Below are 21,542 nucleotides of genomic sequence, written 5' to 3'. Positions count from 1 at the left end.
TTAAATAAAAAGTCTAGACGGAACAATTTGCGCTCATTTTCCAAATGATGGAAATCCGTCGCAGCGACGAAGAACTTTAACCCCTGGCCTAGCTCCACTCACATCCATCTGGGACATCTCCCATAGAGAGTGATTTCTCCAACCAATTTTATTGTCTAGCCAATCAGGACGCAGGGCTGGAGTTTCATAGATGTGACCATAGACATTAAATACGTAGACGCGTCATTGGGCGGGTTCTGCCTATGCTGCGATGCGTCAGAGTGTCCGCCATCTTAAATGTGGCAAATCTGCAGTTACTCAGTCACTTCAACAGTATCAGAGGGAATTTAATTTCTGAATATACATTGTATTAGTAGTATTTTTGTTTTTGTAAAATTACAAGTTTATTTTCGTATCCCTTTAGCTTCATTCTCATGAATTTATTCTCCTAAAGAATAAAAATATTTAAAATAATCTAACCTGGCCCTATTACTCCAGGAGTGAAATAATTCTGCAAACTGTGACTATTCTGGAAATGTTTCCTCTTAATTCTCATAATATCTTTCTCATTATCTCATCTCATTATCACTTTTGTGTTTGTTTGTTTTTTTACTTTATTGACATAGGACTTTTTTTTCCTCATATTCCTGTGCTGCATGGAAATGTATTCTGGCTGATTTCACTACATGTATCTGCCTTCTATAAACTAAGGCTGCACCATGTTGCAAAACCGGACACACTAAAGCTGCAGAGTGGCAACACAGGATATATGTATATATATATATATATATATATATATATATGTATGTATGTATGTATGTATGTATGTATGTATGTATGTATGTGTGTGTGTGTTTGTATGTGTTATGAATATAAGGATCAATTTGTTAAATCTAAACATTGTGGTCTTCATTATTTTATAAAACCGTGTCACATGTGAACCTTTAGGAACAGACTTTTTGGGGGAGTATTAAAGAGGTAAAATTAATAATATGAGGGACAAAAAAGTCCTAGGTCAATAAAGTAATAACCCTATGCTCTTCATTTCACCTCATGAATACCCCTCATTAACCCGCTAACTAGCTGCAGTAACGGCTAAACTAACTGCTAGCTTCCGTCCTAACTCTGTCCAGCCTTACCGTCTCTCAGCGGGACCGTTGGTAGTCCAGAATAATAACAGCTCAAAGGTGGTGCCGGCAAACGTTTAACCAATTAAACTATTCAAAAGTGTGCCAGTCGTCTGTCTACGTTAACGCATTGTGTTTAACATACTAACTTTCAAAAGTAAGCAAAGATTTTAAAAAAGACCCGGCGTTTCTTCTTCTTCTTCTTTTTTATGGCGGTTGGCAAGCAACTTTTAGATGTGCATTACCGCCATCTACTGGAATGGAGTGTGGATCGGGACGCTAACTTTAAACACCCCCTCAAAGCAAAACAAAAAACAACTTATATCTTTTCTATCAATTTTGTTTTCTTGAGATAATTAATTAAATAACTTATATCTTTAGAAGTAGAAATTTTTCCTAAAATATCTTGTAAATTTAACTGTATTTTATTTTCTTGTAACCGACTAACTAATTTCCTTCTCTCAACAGAATATTTTGTACAGAACAACAAAACATGTTTTACCGTCTCTTCTTGACCACAAAAATCACAACTTCCATTTTGATGTTTTCCTATTTTAAATAAATTACTGTTTAACCTTGTATGTCCAAAACGCAACCTAGATATAACTGTTTCCTCCTTTCTATTTCGTCCTGTTCTCCTCATTGCACCAACTTTTCTTTGAATACTGTACAGCCATCTACCAGTTCTATCTTCCTCCCATTGTCTCTGCCATCTTTCCTTAACCTTTTGTTTAATAAAAGATTTGATTTCTTCTTTACTAAATGGAACTAATATATCAATAACACTATATTTTGAAGCTTGTTTTGCATATTTATCTGCCAACTCATTCCCTCTTATTCCTATATGTGACGGTATCCATGTAAATATAACTAATAAACCCATTGCTTGAATTCTATAAGTTATTAACTGAATTTCTAATAAAAGATCCGGTCTACTAATAGCATGATTATTTTTCAATGAATATAATGAAGAACTTGAATCAGAACAAACTATGCTTCTTAATGGACGGACTTCCTCAATCCATCCTAAAGCTAAAATGATTCCCATCATCTCTCCAGTATAAACTGATACTCCATCAGTAATTCTTTTACATTTTTTAACTCTGAATTCTGGAACAATGAAAGACACGCCATTACTGCTATTTGAGTTTTTAGATGCATCTGTAAAAACATGGACATATCCATAGTACTTATTATCTAAATATGATTGAATCAAATATGGATCTGAAATGTTTTCTCCTTTCCTTTTCTCCAACAAAGTCAAATCAACAACATTATTATGAAATAGAGACGGGAAAACTGGCGAAAGAGGAACTGTTTGACTAATATTTATATCAGAAAAACCAAAATCTTTTATAATATTTTCTATCTCCCATCCAAAAGAATTTAATTTCTTCTTTTCTTTTTCCCAACTAGATTTTAAAATTTCTTGACATGGATGATTTCCATCATGGCCCTTTAAATTACACCAATAAGTGGTCTTTAACTGTAATCTTCTAAGATTAAGTGGCATCTCTCCCATTTCTATTAACAAGGCTGAAGTTGGAGTTGTTCTAACTGCTCCTGTACATAACCTCAAGGCTTGATACTGAATACTATCTAATTTTTTTAAAAGTGTTTCTGATGCTGATCCAAATACAATACTTCCATAATCAAATACAGACCTTATTAACCCAGTATATATTGATTTCAATGCCTTCCTCTCAGCACCCCATTCACTTCCCACCAAACACCTTATTACATTTAAAACTCTCTTACACTTATTCATTACTTTTTGAATATGATTTTTCCAAGTAAGTTTTTCATCCAACCATAAACCCAAAATTTTAAATTCCCTTACCCTTTCTAATTCATGATTATATATTTGCAGTTTTAAATCTTCAGTTACTTTCTTCCTTGTAAAAAATAAAGTCTTTGTTTTATCTATAGAAATTTTAAACCCCCATTTAAATGACCAGTCTTCTATAATACTAATTGCTTCTTGTATCTTTTTAACAATGAACTTTAAATTTTTCCCCCTCTTCCATTTTGCTCCATCATCAGCAAATAAAGAACACCCCATTCCACTCTCCAAATTGTCAAACATATCATTAATCCTAATAGAAAAAAACAAAGGACTCACTATACTTCCCTGAGGTGTACCATTCGCCACAAAAAACTTTTCTGACAATTGTTGTCCTATTCTTACTTGTATTGATCTATCTTGTAAAAAATCTTTTATCCAATAAAACATTGATCCATTAATTCCCATTTTTTTCAATTTAATTAACAGTCCATCTTTCCACATCATATCATAAGCTTTCTCTATATCAAAGAAAACAGCCAGTACACTCTCCTTGTTAACTTGCAATTTCCTGATTTCATGTTCTAAACAAAGTAAAGGATCCATAGTGCTTCTCCCTTTTCTAAATCAACTTTGACATTTTGATAAATATCCCCCTCCACAGATAACCATTCTAGTGAAGCTCCTTTTCCTAAAAATCTATACTGTATTCCTTGTTTTATAAATATTACGCATCCTCCTCCACTTTCTTGTTCCCTATCTCTTCTAATACTATTATACCCTCTTATGACAAAATCTAACTCTGTTTTAAGCCATGTTTCTTGAATACAAATAATATCTGGTTTATTTTTCAAATAGTTTAAATATCCTTTAAATTCTTGACCATTTGCTAACTAACTTATTGCATTCCATTGTAAAATAAGCATTAAATTCTTCCTCCACCTTGCTTCCCATCTATTTCAAGCCTTTTATTTATCAACTCCCAAGATAAATCCTTCACAGCTAGAAATTTTTCTGCACCTTTCACTATAATTTTAATTTTTTTCAGTTTTCTGTTTCACTTGATCCGTACAATTAATAACATAAGCCATGAATAAAATTAATTTATCCATTGTAATTTCCATTCCTGACATTGTTCTTTGACTTGGCCCAAGATTTGGACTAGAAGACACTTGCTGGTTTTTCTGAACTGTTCTTTTTTCTTGAACACTTTTAGCTGCCTCTGCATAAGTAATGTTTTTAACTACTTTCAGCTGCTGAATTTCTGCTGCCTTTTTCCTTGCTTCACACCCTCCATATGCTACATTATGCTGACCACCGCAGTTACAACATTTCAACTGTACATCCGCTCCACATTCATCATATCGATGATCTCCACCACATTTAGCACATCTTTGCTTCCCTTTACACACTGATCCAATGTGACCATACCTTTGACATTTGTAACAGCGCAAGGGAGGAGGAATATAAGGTCTAACAGAAAAACTCAAGAAACCAATTTTCACTTTATCAGGAAGAACATCACCTTGAAACTCCAGAAGTATCGAAAAACTTTCTATTTTCTCCCCATCCACAGTTTTCAACAATCTTTTCAATCTCCGCACTTCACCACCATATATATTTCTTTTAAGTTTTTCTAAATCTTCCTCAAGCGGAATACCAGTGATTACACCACGTGAAACTCTGTTTTCTCCAACAATTATCTTTTCACTCACAACCTTTTTGCATATGTTATCAATCTGCATGCTTTTATTCTTTTGTTCTTCAGACTTACATTTTATCAACATATTACCATCTCGCAAGATTTTTACAAACTCAACCTCCCCTAGTTTCTTTTTTATTTCTCTAGACACTGCTATCGGACTAAGGTTTATGTTCATATCTTCCTTCCTGAATTTAAGTATTACCTTAAACTCCTCATTTACCATTTTCCTCCTAACCACTCTGTTTTTTTTGTTAGGATATCAACAAGGTCAAGTGGAACGAGCTGTTTATCCCGGCACATATCTATCAGATACCACCCCGGAGGTGACACAGCTTCCCTGCTGATGTCACAGTTTGGATGTGTACCGCCCTTGTATGGGTGTGTCCCGAGATCCCTTTATAATGTTTGTGTGATGAGCACTCGGGGCCTCCTGCCGATCAGGGGCCCATCAGCGCTGGTGTGACTGTAACTATTTCTCTGTCTTTACCTAGATAAAATATAACTAAAAGCATACTTGTCTGTTTTATGCGTCCTACATTCAAGGTAGTAAAGTAAGTGGGGGTCGCCTGACTGGGTAAAACGAACTGGGTCCACCGAGGGTGCTTCACCGTAGACACGGCACGGTGAAACAGTAACAAATTGGTGTTTCCGCCCGGTTCCCAAAAGGCGGCGTACCACCTTCCGTTTTCCGGCCAGGACGTCATTCCGGAAGAAAAACACACAGCCCGCGGCCGCACAAAAGGTAAGGAGATTTCATTCATCTCCTAGTGTCTTTTTCTTCCTGGAGGGCCGACTTTTTGTATTTCTAAAGGCAGAGAAAGGTTTGAGGATAATTGTTTGCAAACGTGTCGATAAGAACTTGGGATTTGCGTGCGGTCACAGAGGTGAAAGTCCGGGAAGCTTTGGCCAGGCTTCTGAAAATACTGTGTACCTTGAGAATTTAGGGTTTAAAAGGTCCCCTTGTTAGGCACAGAGGAAAATACGTGTTCCTCTGTGTGTAGCATAAAATCGGCCATTCTGACAGGCACGCCATTACGCGTGGCTTCTTAAACATTGTGTAGCCTAGAAATTGTGGGTTTAGAGCTCCCTTATTTTCCGCGAGGACAAACATAAAAATCTTCGTTTTTGCGGTAATATAAAAGCAGCCTTTTTCGAAAAACGAGCGCGTATGAGATTGAGACCGGAGGTACCTACTGAGTTAACTAAAGATTGGCCAGAGAGTGTGAGTGTGTGTGAGTGGGAGTGTGTGTGTGTGTGGGTGTGTGAGACACGTTACTACATTGAGCCTTTGGAAGTGAAGGGTAAGGGTGCACCTGTTCAGGTGACATATGACCTGCTCATCCTGAGTACACTGGCTCATTGAAATTGCCGTGTAAAAACACTATAATAAGGCACATAGGAACATAATAAGTTTTGGTGTCTGAGAGATAAAAAATAAGCTCTCATTGGACCGGGGTCAGGACGCTGTCCCAGCAGGTTGGCCAAAACGTGTGAGTGCTGGAATGGCTGAGAATCAGGCAGAAAATGAGCTCCAGGGGGGTTCTTTAGGAACACTGCTGGAGACAGGAAAATGGAGCATGATGGCAAGCTTTCCACACAAAGATGCTGAAAACCATTTAAAACAATTTGAGGAGTGGTGTGAAAAAATGAGGAGAGACGGGGTTTTTGGTGATACAAAAGGACCTCCACCCGATGCCCAAATGTGCACTTACTATTTGCAAATGTTAAAAAATAGACTAGCCCAAGCACAAGTAGAAACGGCTAATGCAGGTGAGTTTGCTAGAGAAAAATGCCAAAAAGAGGAAATCAAAATAGCAGGCTTGATAAAACTAACTGAACATTATTTCAGCATTTGCTTCTCAGGCCTCGACAAACAACAAGAGAGTGAAAATCTGCAGGGGGTAAGGGAATCATCTTCTTTCAAACAAGAAGATAAGTACACAGCCCCTGTTATTCCAGAGATGTCTGCTTCTGGTGCAGCCGCTGTTATGCAAAACAATCTGTGTGGTGATAGTGCAGAACTGTTATCCAAGGCCAGGAGTGTGGTGACTTCATCAGACCCTTCGGTGCATGTGCCTGGTATAGAATTATGTGGGGGACAGGTAAGCTGTGACGTAAGACCCAGATGTAGCCGGCATTCTAGCGAAACTGATCTTTCTTTACCTGCAACAAAACAAAGTGTGCAACTGCCATTGTTTCAGACTCACAGTGCTACAGGACAGGTGAATGCAGCTGGTTACAGCCCTCTTTCATGTGCTGACAACGTTCATCTGAGGCACATGTTCCCTGATCCCAGAAAAGGGGCGCACCTTTGGATCAAAGCATTCGTGGAGACTTTAAGCGGGTATGTATTGGCTATTGGTGATGTGAGGACTGGCTTATCAGCATACCTGGAACCACAAGAGGTACATGCGGTTGAAGTTTCTGCTGGAACTGACGGACTAGGAGCAGCTGCCCCTCTGGACCCAGTAGCACGGCAACTTTGGAGCACACTGAGGGCGTTTTATCCGGTAAGTACGGATTCTGGCCTTTTAAATGACACTACACGTTGTGCAGGGGAGTCGCCTTTAGCATATGTGAACAGAATGTTGAAAGTATGGGAAGACCAGACGGGCTCTTGCCCGTTATCAGTCACGCTGCAGCAACTCTTTAAACAAGCAATGTTAAAGGGCCAGGCACAGGATGTTAAGCAGAACATGTATAGAATGGTTGCGAGTTATGATATGCCTTTAGATCAATGGATGGCAGCTTTGGTTCATCAGCTGGATATAGATGAAAAAAACATGAAGCAACTTAGCAGTGATATACAGAAGTTAAAACAACAACTCGTAGCTGAACAGCTAAAACAGCTGAGAGACAATCAAAGCAAAAGGAGGAAGAAGAAGAATGTTGCAAAAGCTCAGATGGTTATGGCCCCGACACCTGTGTTTGGTTCAGACCAGTTTGTGGGATCCCTCCCTCCAGATGTCCCATTTCAGATGTATCAGAGTCCTCCATGGGGACAAATTCCCAGCAGAGATACACAGCAGTACAGAAATCATTGAAAGGGACCAACCAAAGGTTATGATATGCCCTTGTGCTGGACGTGTGGTTACCCAGGGCATTTTGAAAGAAGCTGCCCTAACCGTCGTTAGGATCTGACCAGCCCTTCCTCCCTGTCAGAAGTAAAGGCCTGCGTGTGTTTGTTTGTCTGAATGTCGTCAGTTTCTATGTATCTGTATGAATGTAACTGTATGTAACTGTACGTATGTATGTGTCGTTTGTAACTAAACGTTCTTCTGTGTGAATTAATTAATTCGGTTAAAATTATTGTTCATGGTTTCAAAATGATCATTTGTTTTGGGAGAACTGCAGCTCCGTAATTCAAATGACATTTTAAGCATGGACTAGGTTAACAAAAAGGTAAAAGTAAAAGAGAGATTTAAATAACAAAGTTTGTTTTTTTTAACATTAAATATCTGGCCAAATTAAATTTTTACACTGAGATATGCTAAAGTGTCTTAAACAGAAAATATCCCAGGGCTGTAGGAAATACTTGGGACTGGGGATAAAGTTTTTTAGTTTGGAGCTTAAATATGCATTACAGCAAACAGAGGCGTTGGGGTGTATTCATTTATGCTATTAGATTGCGTTTGGCTTGTGTTTGTCAATGAATTCATGACAGCTGAAATAATAACAGAGTAAAAGCTTTTATATTGTAATTTTAGAACATTAATAAAATGGCAAACAGCATATGGGGAGCATATGGGAGAATGTTTGGGAGAAATGGAACCGAATGGGATATGTTTAAGGGGAGATTTTTAACTAAGGATTTTACAGCTGCCTAAAAAGAAGAATTTAAGAGCATTAAGATATACATGATTTTTGATTTAAATAGATGAGACAAACTGTGCTTTAAACAAACTGTATGGGACTAAATATGGTTGCTTTTCTAAGGGTTCTGTATTCATTTATTTTATTTCTTTTTACTGGGGATTTGAATGCAGCTAATGAGAAATTTTGAGAAGTGTCAAGATATCACAAGGCCACATTAAGCATGTCATCGGTTACAAAAGCATCTGATGTTATTAGTTATGCTGAGCTGAGGCAAGCCTCAGAGGGTCAGTTTAACCTGAAACAGGACAAAAGATATGATAAACAAATCTGACCATGATGTAAACATCTGAATGTTTATGGCAAGGCTGGGTCTGTGTGTTCTGGCCTGGGGGCTAGAAAAGTATGTCAGAGGGAAAAAATAAAATAAAGCCAGCTTGTGAAGAGTAAAAAAAAAAAAAAAAAAAAAAAAAAATCAGTAATTTTTGCAGAAGCTGCATAGAGGTTTAATGGGGAATGTGATGCTACAAGGTTAAGAGAAATGTTTTTTATCAATGAACTTATACAAAGAGGTTGAACTGTCTGTAAAATATTTTGCTTGGATAAATTTTTAAGGGATCAAGATCTGGGGTAAAGGTGAAGAACTTCAAGAATAATTTTGTTTTAGAGGGAACGATGTGGTTGATTTTGTTTTGAGACAGTTTTCTTGTAATTTTTGTTTTGATTTTTTCTTTTCAACTTATTTACACTACGGATGAAGATGGACAATTCTTTTATTAGACAATTTGATTTTGGACAAAATCCATATTGGCAAAATGCTGGCAGAATTCCTTGTGGTTTCAGACACACCGATTGGAGAAAGAAGATTCATGGACAACGCTTGTCCTGGAACGACGTTGTGCTGCTGAACTGAGACATGAGGACTGAAAATGGACAACTAATTGCGGGGGCAAAGACAGAGGCATCGGATAACCTTCAGTGGACCGCAACACGAAACAAAGATGAGTTGGCAGACACCCCTTCTGCATTTCACATCAGATTTTCCTGCACATAATTAAAACACAAAACACGCATTAGAAACATACACATTGGCGGATGCGCTTAGAAGAAAACTTTTAGATTAAAAGCAATCAAGATTATTATTAAACCCCTTGGATGTTAATTGTTTTAAGTCAGAGCTGTTATTAGCGAGCGATAAGAGGGTCAAACGCATTTGGACAAGTGGTACTGGTCTGGAAAAAAAGCTGGTAGAGATTTTGGGCCGCTGATAAGAAGGATTTTCTTTTACTTTTCTAACAAAGTTTTTATTTAAATCATTTAAAATACATATAGATATGTTTTGGAATTTTATTAACCCCACAGGGGGTTTTGAATAAGATTCAAAGAGGCACCTTTAAGATACAATAAGCTTCATAAAATACATCATGCATGAGAAGAAATAGGGGGGAACCGCTAAAAGACATCCATTTTGCACCAAAATATTAAGTTACGGGATGAGAGCATAGAGCAGCTTAAGTAATTATGCTAAACCTAAAAGGTTTGACAACTTATATTGGGGATTACAGTAGGGGATTACATAGAGGGGCCGTTTAAACGTAAAAGGAAAGTGGATAAGAACAATGTATGCTATTACATCAATGGGCGATAATTATGATCATGAAAAAACTAGTGGGCGAAAAAGTTAAAGTAGGCATTACAGCAACAGTTAATAGCATAAACGAATGAACGAACGAGTGAGCAAGCTAATTTTTCAATATAAGCAGAATAAACTCTAAACCTTTTAACCTTGTTCAAGCGAAGGAGAATTTGTGAGCACAGCATTTACTGGGTATCTTAAAGTAAGCAGAGGCGCAACTAAGAAATTAATTATTAGGATGTAAAGCAACACAAAGGTTAAGTACTTGAATGGATAAAACTGCAAGTTTAGAATAATGGCTTATTCTAATAAATAACTTGGGTAAATTAGGGATTAAAGCACCAGTGTAAATAGTTTGGAATTGTACGCAGTTACCTAAAAGGTGTGAGGAGACTTAACAACTATCTGTTTGAACACAAAATAGCACAATAGTTGTTCTTTAACTAAATGTTAAAACATCCAGAAGAAAAAAACACATAAACATAGTTTAGCCATCTATTAACCTAGTGGTCTTTTAGACCAGGATAATCTAACGATCGTCCTCTTGTACATGCAGAAAAGTAATGAGGTCAATTAGATTAGTTGGACATTTGGTATCTGGTCAGGACAGCAGAAGTGACTCCTGGACACAAGATGATGATGATAGGAGGATAACAGCTTCAACATGATATCAATGCATGAAGGTTGGCTCTGAGGAACATCAGAGCTGCAATGGCATCAGACAGTGACACTCCTGCTGTGCTAAAGAACATCTTGAAAAGGACTATGCATGACTGCTTTGCTTCACAGGTGATGGAATTCAACTACAAGGTTTCACGAACATGACATGGAGAGGTTGGCGTTCAGGAAACGTACCTAGAACACACTCTTGGACTCTTTGGGGTAAATGGGCTCTAAAGGGGGACACTTAACAGGAGATGAACTGAAAGCCTGGGCTTACGACGACGAGAGACATTTCAGACAGGGGGTGTGGACACCCAGGAATTGCTGCTGTGGTTTGAAAATGTCAAAGATTTGTCGCAGGTGGTGGAGTGTTTCGATGTCCCAGGCGCTTGGAACAAAGGAGATGACGTTGTGTTCCCACAGGGATTACCTGTAACCTAACACTGACTGTGAACAATTTTATGTCTGGGTTTGCTGGGGTTGCCAAAAGGAGCATCGGAAATGACTTTCTCTATCCTGACCAGGTTCACACTTAAAATGCAAAAAACAAAATGATAGAGGCCAAAACAAATACGGGCACAGAGAAGTGTTTATACAAAGAATTCCACTATTCGTCAATTTAAGGTGCAGATACTAAGGCTAAACAAAGAATTAAAAGAGGGACAAGACGGTGCGAACATAAAATAAGGATTTATAGATCACTGGGTGATATAAGATCACAAAGGTAATAATAATAAATGAATAATAATGTAAGAAAATCACTCGGAGTAATGTCTGCTTAAAGTTTTTCAAGGGTAAACTAAACACATGAGAACAAGAATTAGATACTTGTTAAAGGGTTGATTTACTTGGGGATATAGTTATGCTTGGGTGTATTATCAATTAAACTAATGTTGAAAGACTGAAAAAGGTTTAAAGACCTAGAGCAGTATGGAGCTACTTACATGGTCAGGGGGCGATGTGTTTAATAAGCAACAATGAGTTACTGCTCACAGCATACTACTGTTTAAAGGTTTGTTTCAAACAAGATTCAAACAGGGGGACATAAGATAAAACCAGGGTCGCTTACAAAAGCTGTCTGTTAAAACAAGCAGAAGTGATTAAAAAATCAAGAATTAATGGGGTTAGAATTGCTCTTCGCGTCAGGTGAAGGGCGCATTCAACTACAAGTCTTTTTGTTTGATGCACGTCAAGCTGAAACTGATTCACAGAACTACTTCCTGTCTCCGCCCTGGGCTACACCCACTTCCTGAATAGCAACCAATCACAACTCCGTGTGGGCGAGGGGCATGCACACACTTCCTTTCTCTTAGCTGAGCTTTTCAAAAATAAGACAAGAAGTACATAGGGCTGCTTCTTATTAATATCACAACATTATTCTGCAAATATATATAGTGGAGCTTTCTTTTACAAACTTAAGGGTTTTTCTGTTGGACTTTTTAGAAAAATGTGAAGTATTTTGGAGCTGGTTCAGTAAGAAGTTTCTGAAAGGTTTTAATACAATTCCTTGTGTGCTAGATAAATTGAGATGAACCGTGTCACAGTAGCCATGAAACATATGATGATAAATTTCTATTGCAGAGATTTTTCAACTGTTGGACAATTGTAAGGTGAGACACACATGGGAAATAATTATAGAGAAATGCTGCTGCAGATAACGTTGAACTTTCAGATTTCTCCTTTTATATAAGAGTAATGCAAGATCTAATGATTACAGTAAAGGAGGTTGAGATAAGAGCATAATAATTGTGAACGGAAATATCTGGATGTGAAAGTGTTTGAAGAAGGTAAATGTAAAAAGGATTGGGAGTCTTGATAAGAACACTAATTACACCTTGTTTCTGTTATCCAACAGTAAACAAGGCCTGGTGTCTGCCAACCATCTCAACAGAGCATTTTCCTGGGGATAAAATGCTTATTGCCTGAAAAAGGACAGGACACTCATTACCATCCAACTAAATCGTTTTTGTCCATGCTGAGGAATAAGAAGAGGACTTAAGAAGTTTGGGAGTACATGCCAGAGACCTATGATTTTTTTAATGTTTTTTCTTTCTGTTTGCCATGAAGGAGCAGTTGCCTGAGAACACTGAGCTGATCACTTATGCGCGAATAGATTCATGTCTGCCACGTGCTCAGACTGGCCTGACGTTTTTTACTTGAGTTATTGACGTACAGACTCTTTTTATATCACAAAACTGATTTTTCCTTTCTCTTCTCCACTGACTTCCATCACCATGTTTGATTTTATGTGTTATGATGTTTATACTGTGATGTTGCATTATGTTGATCGCTATGGCTTTATGACTAAGAATGAAAACTCTCTGTTACAGACACACACACCAAGACCTACAGTTCTTGCAATCTTTTTGCTTTGTTATATAGAGAACCAGGATCTGATGGCTATCACAGATCCATAAATTACTTGGTAAGGCTAATTTTTAGATTCAATACAGGGTGTCTTCTCGCTCAGATTGGCCCAGAGTGGGATTCCCCTAGACTGGGCTCCATCCCTTTTTTGCCATTTCTTAGAGATGGTTTTTTGTGATGAAGACTCAGCCTGCCCTCTGATGCCCCCTACTGGTACTCTTGGATTTGTGAGGTATGAAGGTGATGGATGGTTGTCCATAGGAATGGAGAGTGGAGGACCGAGTAGGAGGTTTCTTGGGGTGGGGGTAGAGTAGACGAATTTGGCCTTGATTAAGGTACATCTTTAGCTTATCTGGTCTAAAGTAAACTTAAAATAATGTGTGCATAGGAACCTAAAACAGGCCTAGCTCAAATAGTTGAACCCTAAATTGTAGTTAAAATGCTTGGACTGTGGTGTTGAGTAAAAAATGTTGAATTATGAAGTATTCATGCTGATTGATGCTAAGATGTTTCCATTGTGGTTTGTCCGGCCCATTCCTTTGAACAGTTTTCGTTGTGATGTGCCTTTGGGGCACACCAACAGGGGGGGCTAACGGACAACTGGACTGGTTTTTACAAAGTGCTTTTCAGTCACACCAGCAGAGATTGTGTGACCCCAGAGACTGAACCGCACTATCGACTGCCATGGAGATCACAGATGGATGGACTCTGGAAGCCGGAAGCTGACGTGCGTGGATTGCTTGGACTGGACGGAATGACCGACTGTTCTGGGAGAGAGACAGACTGAGAGCTGTCGTTCCACTGGTTGATCATCTTTGGTGATGTGCAGTGGCGCAAAAAGTGGGTATGCACTATATGCAGCGCATAGGGGCGCAGCACCAAGGGGGCGCCAAAGTGATGGTTAAAAAAAAAAAAAAAAAAAAACTGCTATTGTGCTTTTCTTAATCATTTCTGAATTTCCTCAATGTTTTAAATAACATTTTAGAACAAAACATGTTAGAGTAGACGCCCTATGTCATAAGATTCCACCGTAGAATTTTGACACAAGAGGGAGCGGGGAGAAGCATCCCGCTGCAGCCTGCGGGAAGGCGGGGCTTGATGTCAGGTCCCGCCTTCCCGCAGGCTGCGCCGTGAGCGCTGAGCGTAGTAGTGAGTTCAGTTGTCTATGGAAAATGGATAAATCAAGAAAGCTGTCGGGGGCGAAAAATAGAAAAAGGAAGAGGGAAAGGGAGATGGCATGTCAAGGGATGCGACAGCAGTTAAACAAGTGGATGGTGAAAGACAACAGGTAGGAATTAAAGTTTGACGGCTGTGCTTGGAGGCTTGCAAATAATTTTATTCACGTTAAGAGACTAGCTGGCGATTACTAACGTAGCAGCCAAATGTGGGTTCACAGCTAGCTTAGAATGTGCAAAACCGAGGTTGCTGAGCTGAAAACTGGAAAATATAAAGCAGTGTTTCCCGCAGGAATCTGCTTAGGCGAGACGGCGAATTGGGGGGGAGGGGGGCACAAGTTTTGCGCGGACGGGGGGGCGGAGGGGTGGGGGGCGGATTACGACGACAAGTTTTGCGCGGACCGACTGGGGGGGTTGTTGCACGCGCGAACGCAAAAACAAAGAACCGCGTGTTAACGTCAAATAAACATGGAAGCATATCAAGTTAGTTTTTTTTTTTTTTTTTTGGGAATTTTAGGATGAAAGATAGCGCTGCGGGAAACACGTGTAAGGTAGCAGGTACAATACAGGACAAGAATCTGGAAAACAGATACATAAACTGGTTTATCATGGAATCATTAATATATTTTGTTTTACTATTAGCTGTTGATGTATATAACTAATGCAATGACTTTGGTTTACCATGGAATCATGCATAGATTTGCTCCCGTTACTTAGGCTTGTATATTCATACTATATGAATATATATGAACAGACTAGCTAGTGTTTGCTAACAGTGGGAATGTAGCAGCCAAATGGGGGTTTACAGCTAGCTTCTAGCTTAATGCAAAACCAATGTTGCTGCGCTGACATAGTGGAAAATATAAGGTAGCATGTACAATAAATTACAAGAATCCAGAAAACATAACTTATGCAGTGACTCATGCATAAATAATATGCAATAAAGATTTATTTTTACCATTAGCTGTTCATGTTAGCTGTGCTGTCAGACATATAGGCTGCTTTACATTTGTTGGGTGACATGGAAGCTGTAATTACAGGGTCACATCTCTCTCTAAAGGTCTGTGCTAAGGCTATCCATATTTCTACTTTTTAAAATCCAAAATGTGATTTGTGAAATGTAATTTCAACAGCAGCAAAACCTTACTGCATAATAGTTGTCTTATCTGATGCCATCACTAGGCTGATTTTGAATTGAATTAAGGCTGCTATATTTAACAGTGAGTTCATTTCATTCAGGTGTGAGGATGGTGGATCAGGAAAGACAGAGGAAGGCAGGTAGGTCTAACATTAGGTGGAAGTGTAGGGTGAGCCACTTGATACCAACAGACTGATTTCTTACTATCATTAATATGGAAAAAACTAATAATGGAAAATCTATTACAAATTGTTTATTTGACAACATGTCTTAGTGGAGAAGAACACAGGCAAGGAGTGAATGAGACAGACATGAAGTCGGTGATGGCATCAAGTATAGATGAGACCAGTGATGACATCAGGTAGGAGTTCTATTCTTTAGACCACACAAAACTAAATGTCCAGTATGGTTTAAAGTTCTGTTGACCAACCTATTTACTGTGTCCTTTTTTGGGGGTAAATAGTGCAGACAGAGATAGAGAGCCACTCACCACTGAGAAGGAATTGGAGGAGAATGTGAAAACGAGAGGTGAAGATGAGGTGGAAGAGTATGTGGAACAGAGAGGTGAAAAGGAGGACTCAGAAGATCCATCTGACTGGCCACCACCACACCAAATTGGGGACTCATTTAGGCAGCGTATGGTTGAGAATGGCCCACAGAAATGTCCTGATGGGCCGTATCCAAGATCAGACAAGAGTAGAAGGTGTTTTTCCAAAGCATACTGTTCTCGTTTAATGTCCAATGGAGAAAAAGTGCAGCGGGATTGGTTACTGTACTCCAAAAGTACGGATAAAGTGTATTGTTTTGCATGTAAGCTTTTTGGAGGAGCTAAAGTTGTTGACATGCGCTTTGTTGTGGGGTACAATAACTGGCAGTGTCTTTCAAAAACACTGCAGCACCATAAAACCAGTAGTTATCACATAACTGCTTATCTGTTGTGGAAAGAATTAGCCTCCCGCTTACGCCTTGGTAAAACTATTGACAGAACATTGCAAAGAGCCATAGATGATGAAAAGGCACACCGGAGAAGTGTGTTAGTGAGAGTGATCGACTGCATACTCTTCCTTGCAGAAAGGAACTTGCCACTGAGGGGGAAGAATGCTAAATTAGGAGATCCTAAAAATGGAAATTTCCTGGGTTTACTTGAAGTCATAGCACGATATGATGTCACACTAGCAGAGCATCTTAGAAAGGTAGCATCTAAAGAAACCACAGGATATCTTACCTGGTGCACTCAAAATGATTTTTTAGATTCAATTTCAGAATGTGTACTTGCTCAAATTTGTGCCCAGGTTAAAGCCTCCAAGTACTTTGCAGTGGAGTTGGATTGTACACCTGACATTTCAAAGCAGGAGCAGGCCTCAGTAATAATCCGGTACGTCCATACAGACGACAACAAGAATGCCACCATCAATGAGTCTTTTGTTGGCTTCACAGTCGTGAAGGACACAACTGGTAAAGGCCTCACAGAAACACTGACTGGGGTGCTGGATAACCTGGGGTTGGAGTTTGCTAACTGTAGGGGGCAGAGTTATGACAATGGCTCAAATATGAGGGGTATACACAAGGGTGTGCAAACATTGGTGCAGCAGAAGTATCCAGAGGCACTATTTATCCCCTGCTGTAGCCACAGTCTGAACCTTCTGTTATGTGATGCTGCATCATCAAACAGAATGTGTCTAAACTTTTTTGGCACTCTCCAAAGACTGTACACCATTTTTTCGGGTTCGGTGAAGAGGTGGGATATTTTGAAAGAATTTGTGGACATTACTCTGAAGCCTCTGAGTGATACCAGGTGGGAAGCAAAATTAGACTCCGTCAAAGTTGTACGTTTCCAGTTAGGGGGGATTCTTGATGCTTTGGAAAAGCTTGAGGAAGTGGAAAAAGATGGCAAAACTGTCTCAGAGGCAAAGTCGCTCTCTGGCGAGATTGTCAGCATGGAGTTCCTCATGTGCCTCTTGGTTTGGTATGATCTATTGTCAGAGATCACCTATGTCAGCAAGGCAATGCAAGCAGTGAACATCTCGATGGACACCGCCATTAGAATGATAGATTCTCTTAAAGAATTCTTGCATAAGTACAGAGTGGAGGGCTTTCAAAAATCCCTTGATGTTGCACGCAGAATAGCCATTGAGATGGATGCTTCCCCTGAGTTTAGAGAGAGACGTTTCAGAAAGCAAAAGAGATTTCATGGTGATGATTCCAGCACTGGCCATTATGAACAGGAACCCGAGACCCATTTTAGGTGCATGGTGTTCAATGTGATTGTTGACACAATAATTCAGGAGTTGTCTGATAGATTCAGCAATCTTCGCCTTGTGTCCGAAAAGTTTAAATTCATCTTTAAAATGGAACACATGACAAAAGCTGAGTTGGAGGAATCGGTGACAACATATGCGCTGGCTACCAATGATGTTTCAAGAGATATCATTCAGGAAATTTACCCAGCAAGCCGTCTACTTAGGGGTCATGAAAAGGCTCTGGATAAATTAAATTTCCTCCTACAGGAGAACCTTGATTTGGTTTTTCCAAATCTAACAGTAGCCCTGAGAGTTTTCCTGACAATACCTTTGACAGTTGCCTCTGCGGAGAGATCGTTCAGCAAGCTAAAGCTGATAAAGACATACCTTCGTTCCAACATGAGTAATGATCGCTTAACCCAATTAGCAGTAATTTCAATTGAAAACAGTGTGGCACGAACTATTTCATTTGATGCAATACTAGATAAATGGGCAAGTGCAAAGGCACGCCATGTTACAATTTAGTAGGATCTAAAGAGGGCTCTAGAATCTGGTAGCAACATTGTTACATTGAGCTACATTATAATTTACAGAGAGGGTTCTAAAGGATCTTTGTTTGTAGGCTTACTTTTGCATTTTAAGGCATGGATTAAGTTGCATTGGTTATAATGATAATGTTAATGTTTGTCAATTTGCAACTGTTTATTATGTGTTAACATTGTTAATAATATACCATATAATTATTATTATGGTAGGCCTACAGTGGCTGATATACTTTAAAATAAACCTTTATTATTTAAAGACCATACATGATGATGTCCGGCACTTATTTTATTTATTTATTTTAATCCGGGGGGGGGGGGGGGGGGGGGGGGGGCGCCAAAACTGATGCTGCATACCCCTCTTATACTGGGTAGTTGCGCCCCTGGTGATGTGCCATAATGACACATCATCAGGGGGTCTGTTAGGATATCAACAAGGTCAAGTGGAACGAGCTGTTTATCCCGGCACATATCTATCAGATACCACCCCGGAGGTGACACAGCTTCCCTGCTGATGTCACAGTTTGTATGTGTACCGCCCTTGTATGGGTGTGTCCCGAGATCCCTTTATAATGTTTGTGTGATGAGCACTCGGGGCCTCCTGCCGATCAGGGGCCCATCAGCGCTGGTGTGACTGTAACTATTTCTCTGTCTTTACCTAGATAAAATATAAATAAAAGCATACTTGTCTGTTTTATGCGTCCTACATTCAAGGTAGTAAAGTAAGTGGGGGTCGCCTGACTGGGTAAAACGAACTGGGTCCACCGAGGGTGCTTCACCGTAGACACGGCACGGTGAAACAGTAACATCTTCATCTGAACTATATTCTTCTAAACTTCTCTTACTATTTAGGATACCAATCTCTCGATCATCTTTCGAAACTTTTTCCTTCCCTCTACCCCTTCCTCTACCTACCGTAGTCCATTCGTCAAAATCCATATCAACTTCATCACCACCCCCATCTACCTTTGTGGTCATCCCAATCCAGTCACACTCCAGTTTATGCCAACCGCCAAAACAACAAAACCAAAAAAGCCCTGTTTTCTGGCCCGTCCGAGGTCTTCGTCAGCTGATCGAAAACTCTTTCTTCTTCTTTTTCTTCTTCTTGTGTTTTATGGCGGTTGGTAAACAACTTTTGGTGCATTACCGCCACCAACTGAAATGGAGTGTGGCTCGGGATTGAAATAATATCCTGCTACTTCTAAAAAAAAAAAAAAAACGAAATCCTAGTCTTTTTAAGATTTCTCAATAATAGAGAATAACTCTCTGATTTAGAGTCTGTTGGAAAATGTGAATGTAATCATTTTATTTCTATCAAGTTACAGGTATTTGGTTTGTTTTAAGAGTTTGCTTTCAGGAAGGTTCTGTTGTATTTAACCTTTTGACAGGGAGAACAAATAGTTCTCCCAGATCAGGCCGCAACAAAGCTTGCTCCCATGTTTGTTTTCCACCCCCATGTTGTAAATTCCTGAAGCCTCCTGACCCTTTTTCAACCCTCATGTTGTAACCTCCTGACCCAACCCCCCTGACCCTTTTCTCCTGATGTGTGAAAATAAAAGCAAGAGGACAGAGATGACCCGGCGCAGACGTTCCTAAACCTTAAGGGAGTGTAGTTCTCCATTTGGGTTCCTCTGTCCTTTTCTATAGAAATGTCTAAAACTTGTGTTGTGTGGTTTTCATTCTAGGATAAAAGGGGTTATCTTTAATAACCCTATCAGAGTCCATGTCTAAAAGGTCTTTTATCTTGAATTTTAATTTATTGGTTTGTAATCTATGTACCAGTTCATTGCTCTCAATTACATATTTAGTGCATACAACGTGCTCCACTGTTTCTCTTCCCTTCCCTGTAGCATGTTTCCCTATTTGAAATACCGTGCTATTTAAACCTGCATGGCCAAAGCGTAACCTATTACTATTTACCAATAAACTATTGGTGTTTCTTCTTTGTGCCCTTCTGTACCTAATACTCCTTTCAAACTTCATTCTCGTCCTTCCTTTTGCAACTTTCTTTAATTTCTCTCTTTCAGCTAAATATACTGTTAAAGAACTCACCTGGCTGCGGCCGGTCACCCCAAGTTCTTTGCCTGAACAATGTAGTGTTTCTACTGTAGACTTCTTTAGTAATAAAAATATTCTTGAAACCGAAACTATATTTTATTCTATTTAATCTAAAAGGCAGAGAGATGTTACAGCTTCAGTACTGGGCTCTCATACACAACAACGCGACGGGCAGATTTATGGAACCCACATTAAGTAGGACCAATTGTGTACACCCGTTCAGGGGAGTGCCCAGTATGATATCAGTGTTCCGTTCATCACATTGGAGGAGAAGATCATACTATAATGTAGATGTGTCCAAGCTGCCATTTCATTTCCTTTTACCGCCTCATGTACTGGCACCCAACATAACTGTAATTCCACCTCTGTTCTGTCTAAACAAACTGTGATTAATTTCTTCTGTAAGATCCTTCCTATATTTTCCTTTAGACTGAATTATTTAAATTACTGCCTTTGAAACTGTGAACACCACCACCTTATGTGTTCTGACCTCCTCCACCCTCTGCAAACTTATAATGACCGCGACCATCTTTGCTGTGAAAACTGATAAATTAAGTACACCCCTGGGTCTTTCTGCATGGAGTTTGCATGTTCTCCCTGTGCATGCGTGGGTTCTCTCCAGGTACTCCGGCTTCCTCCCACAGACCAAAAACATGACTGTTAGGTTAATTGGCTTCTCCAAATTGTCCTTAGGTGTGAGTGTGTGCGTGAATGGTTGTTTGTCCTGTTTGTCTCTGTGTTGCCCTGCGACAGACTGGCGACCTGTCCAGGGTGTACCCCGCCTCTCACCCAGTGAACGCCGGAGATAGGCACCAGCAACCCCTGCGACCCCATGAGGGATAAAGCGGTTTGGAAAATGGATGGATGGATGGATGGATGGATATATATATATATAACCCTATTGTCAGGGTTGTGCTGCTCTAACTCTACTCCTCAGGTGTGTCTAGTTGGCTGAGGGGGCGTGGCCCACACCTGCAGCTCGTTGCAGGCGGCTTCCTCTGGCTTCTTAAGCAGAGCGCTGACAGATGGAAGATGCCAGAGCCTTAACCAGTCGTGGTACGACGTGGCCTCTGACCCAACTCCTGAAAACCTGCTTGTGAGTTTTTTCGTCTTTGAACTTTGACTAATTTTGGATCTCCTTGTTTTTGTCACAGTTTTTGGTGCTTGGATGCACTCACCTGTCTTGACGTCTTGTCCGAAGAACCAGACCTACAGAATCCTCTCGCTCAGATTTTGCTCTGGCTCACCCTTCATACTTCCTGGATGTTACCCAGCGGGGCCTGAGATTCCCCCTCCCGGATTCTGCTGGTTCTTCC

At 39.7% G+C, this 21,542-nt stretch overlaps 2 protein-coding genes across 7 annotated transcripts in view; both read right to left on the bottom strand.

Annotated features, from left to right (window-relative positions):
- si:dkey-57a22.11 (uncharacterized protein LOC569865 homolog) overlaps positions 1 to 1,799 on the bottom strand; it is a 32,361-nt gene extending 30,562 nt beyond the window's left edge. For all 6 annotated transcript variants that reach the window (XM_036138798.1, XM_036138797.1, XM_036138799.1 and 3 more), the window contains exon 1: positions 1,119 to 1,799. The gene's annotated coding sequence lies outside the window, so the exon portion shown is untranslated. The remainder of the gene's footprint in view (positions 1 to 1,118) is intronic.
- A 2,112-nt stretch (positions 1,800 to 3,911) lies between these two features.
- Positions 3,912 to 19,651, bottom strand: LOC118563661. Its single transcript, XM_036138795.1, has 2 exons — positions 18,978 to 19,651; positions 3,912 to 4,840 (listed from the first exon to the last, which is right to left on the bottom strand). The coding sequence occupies exons 1-2, from the start codon at positions 19,144 to 19,146 to the stop codon at positions 3,924 to 3,926; spliced, it is 1,086 nt and encodes a 361-aa protein (XP_035994688.1). The 5' UTR covers positions 19,147 to 19,651; the 3' UTR covers positions 3,912 to 3,923.
- Positions 19,652 to 21,542: the final 1,891 nt, after the last annotated feature.

Source organism: Fundulus heteroclitus, chromosome 7 (assembly GCF_011125445.2).
Source record: "Fundulus heteroclitus isolate FHET01 chromosome 7, MU-UCD_Fhet_4.1, whole genome shotgun sequence".
NCBI classification, from domain to species: Eukaryota; Metazoa; Chordata; class Actinopteri; order Cyprinodontiformes; family Fundulidae; genus Fundulus; species Fundulus heteroclitus.
Note: the sequence above shows the minus strand (reverse complement) of the source record. Positions and strands in the feature narration are given on the sequence as shown.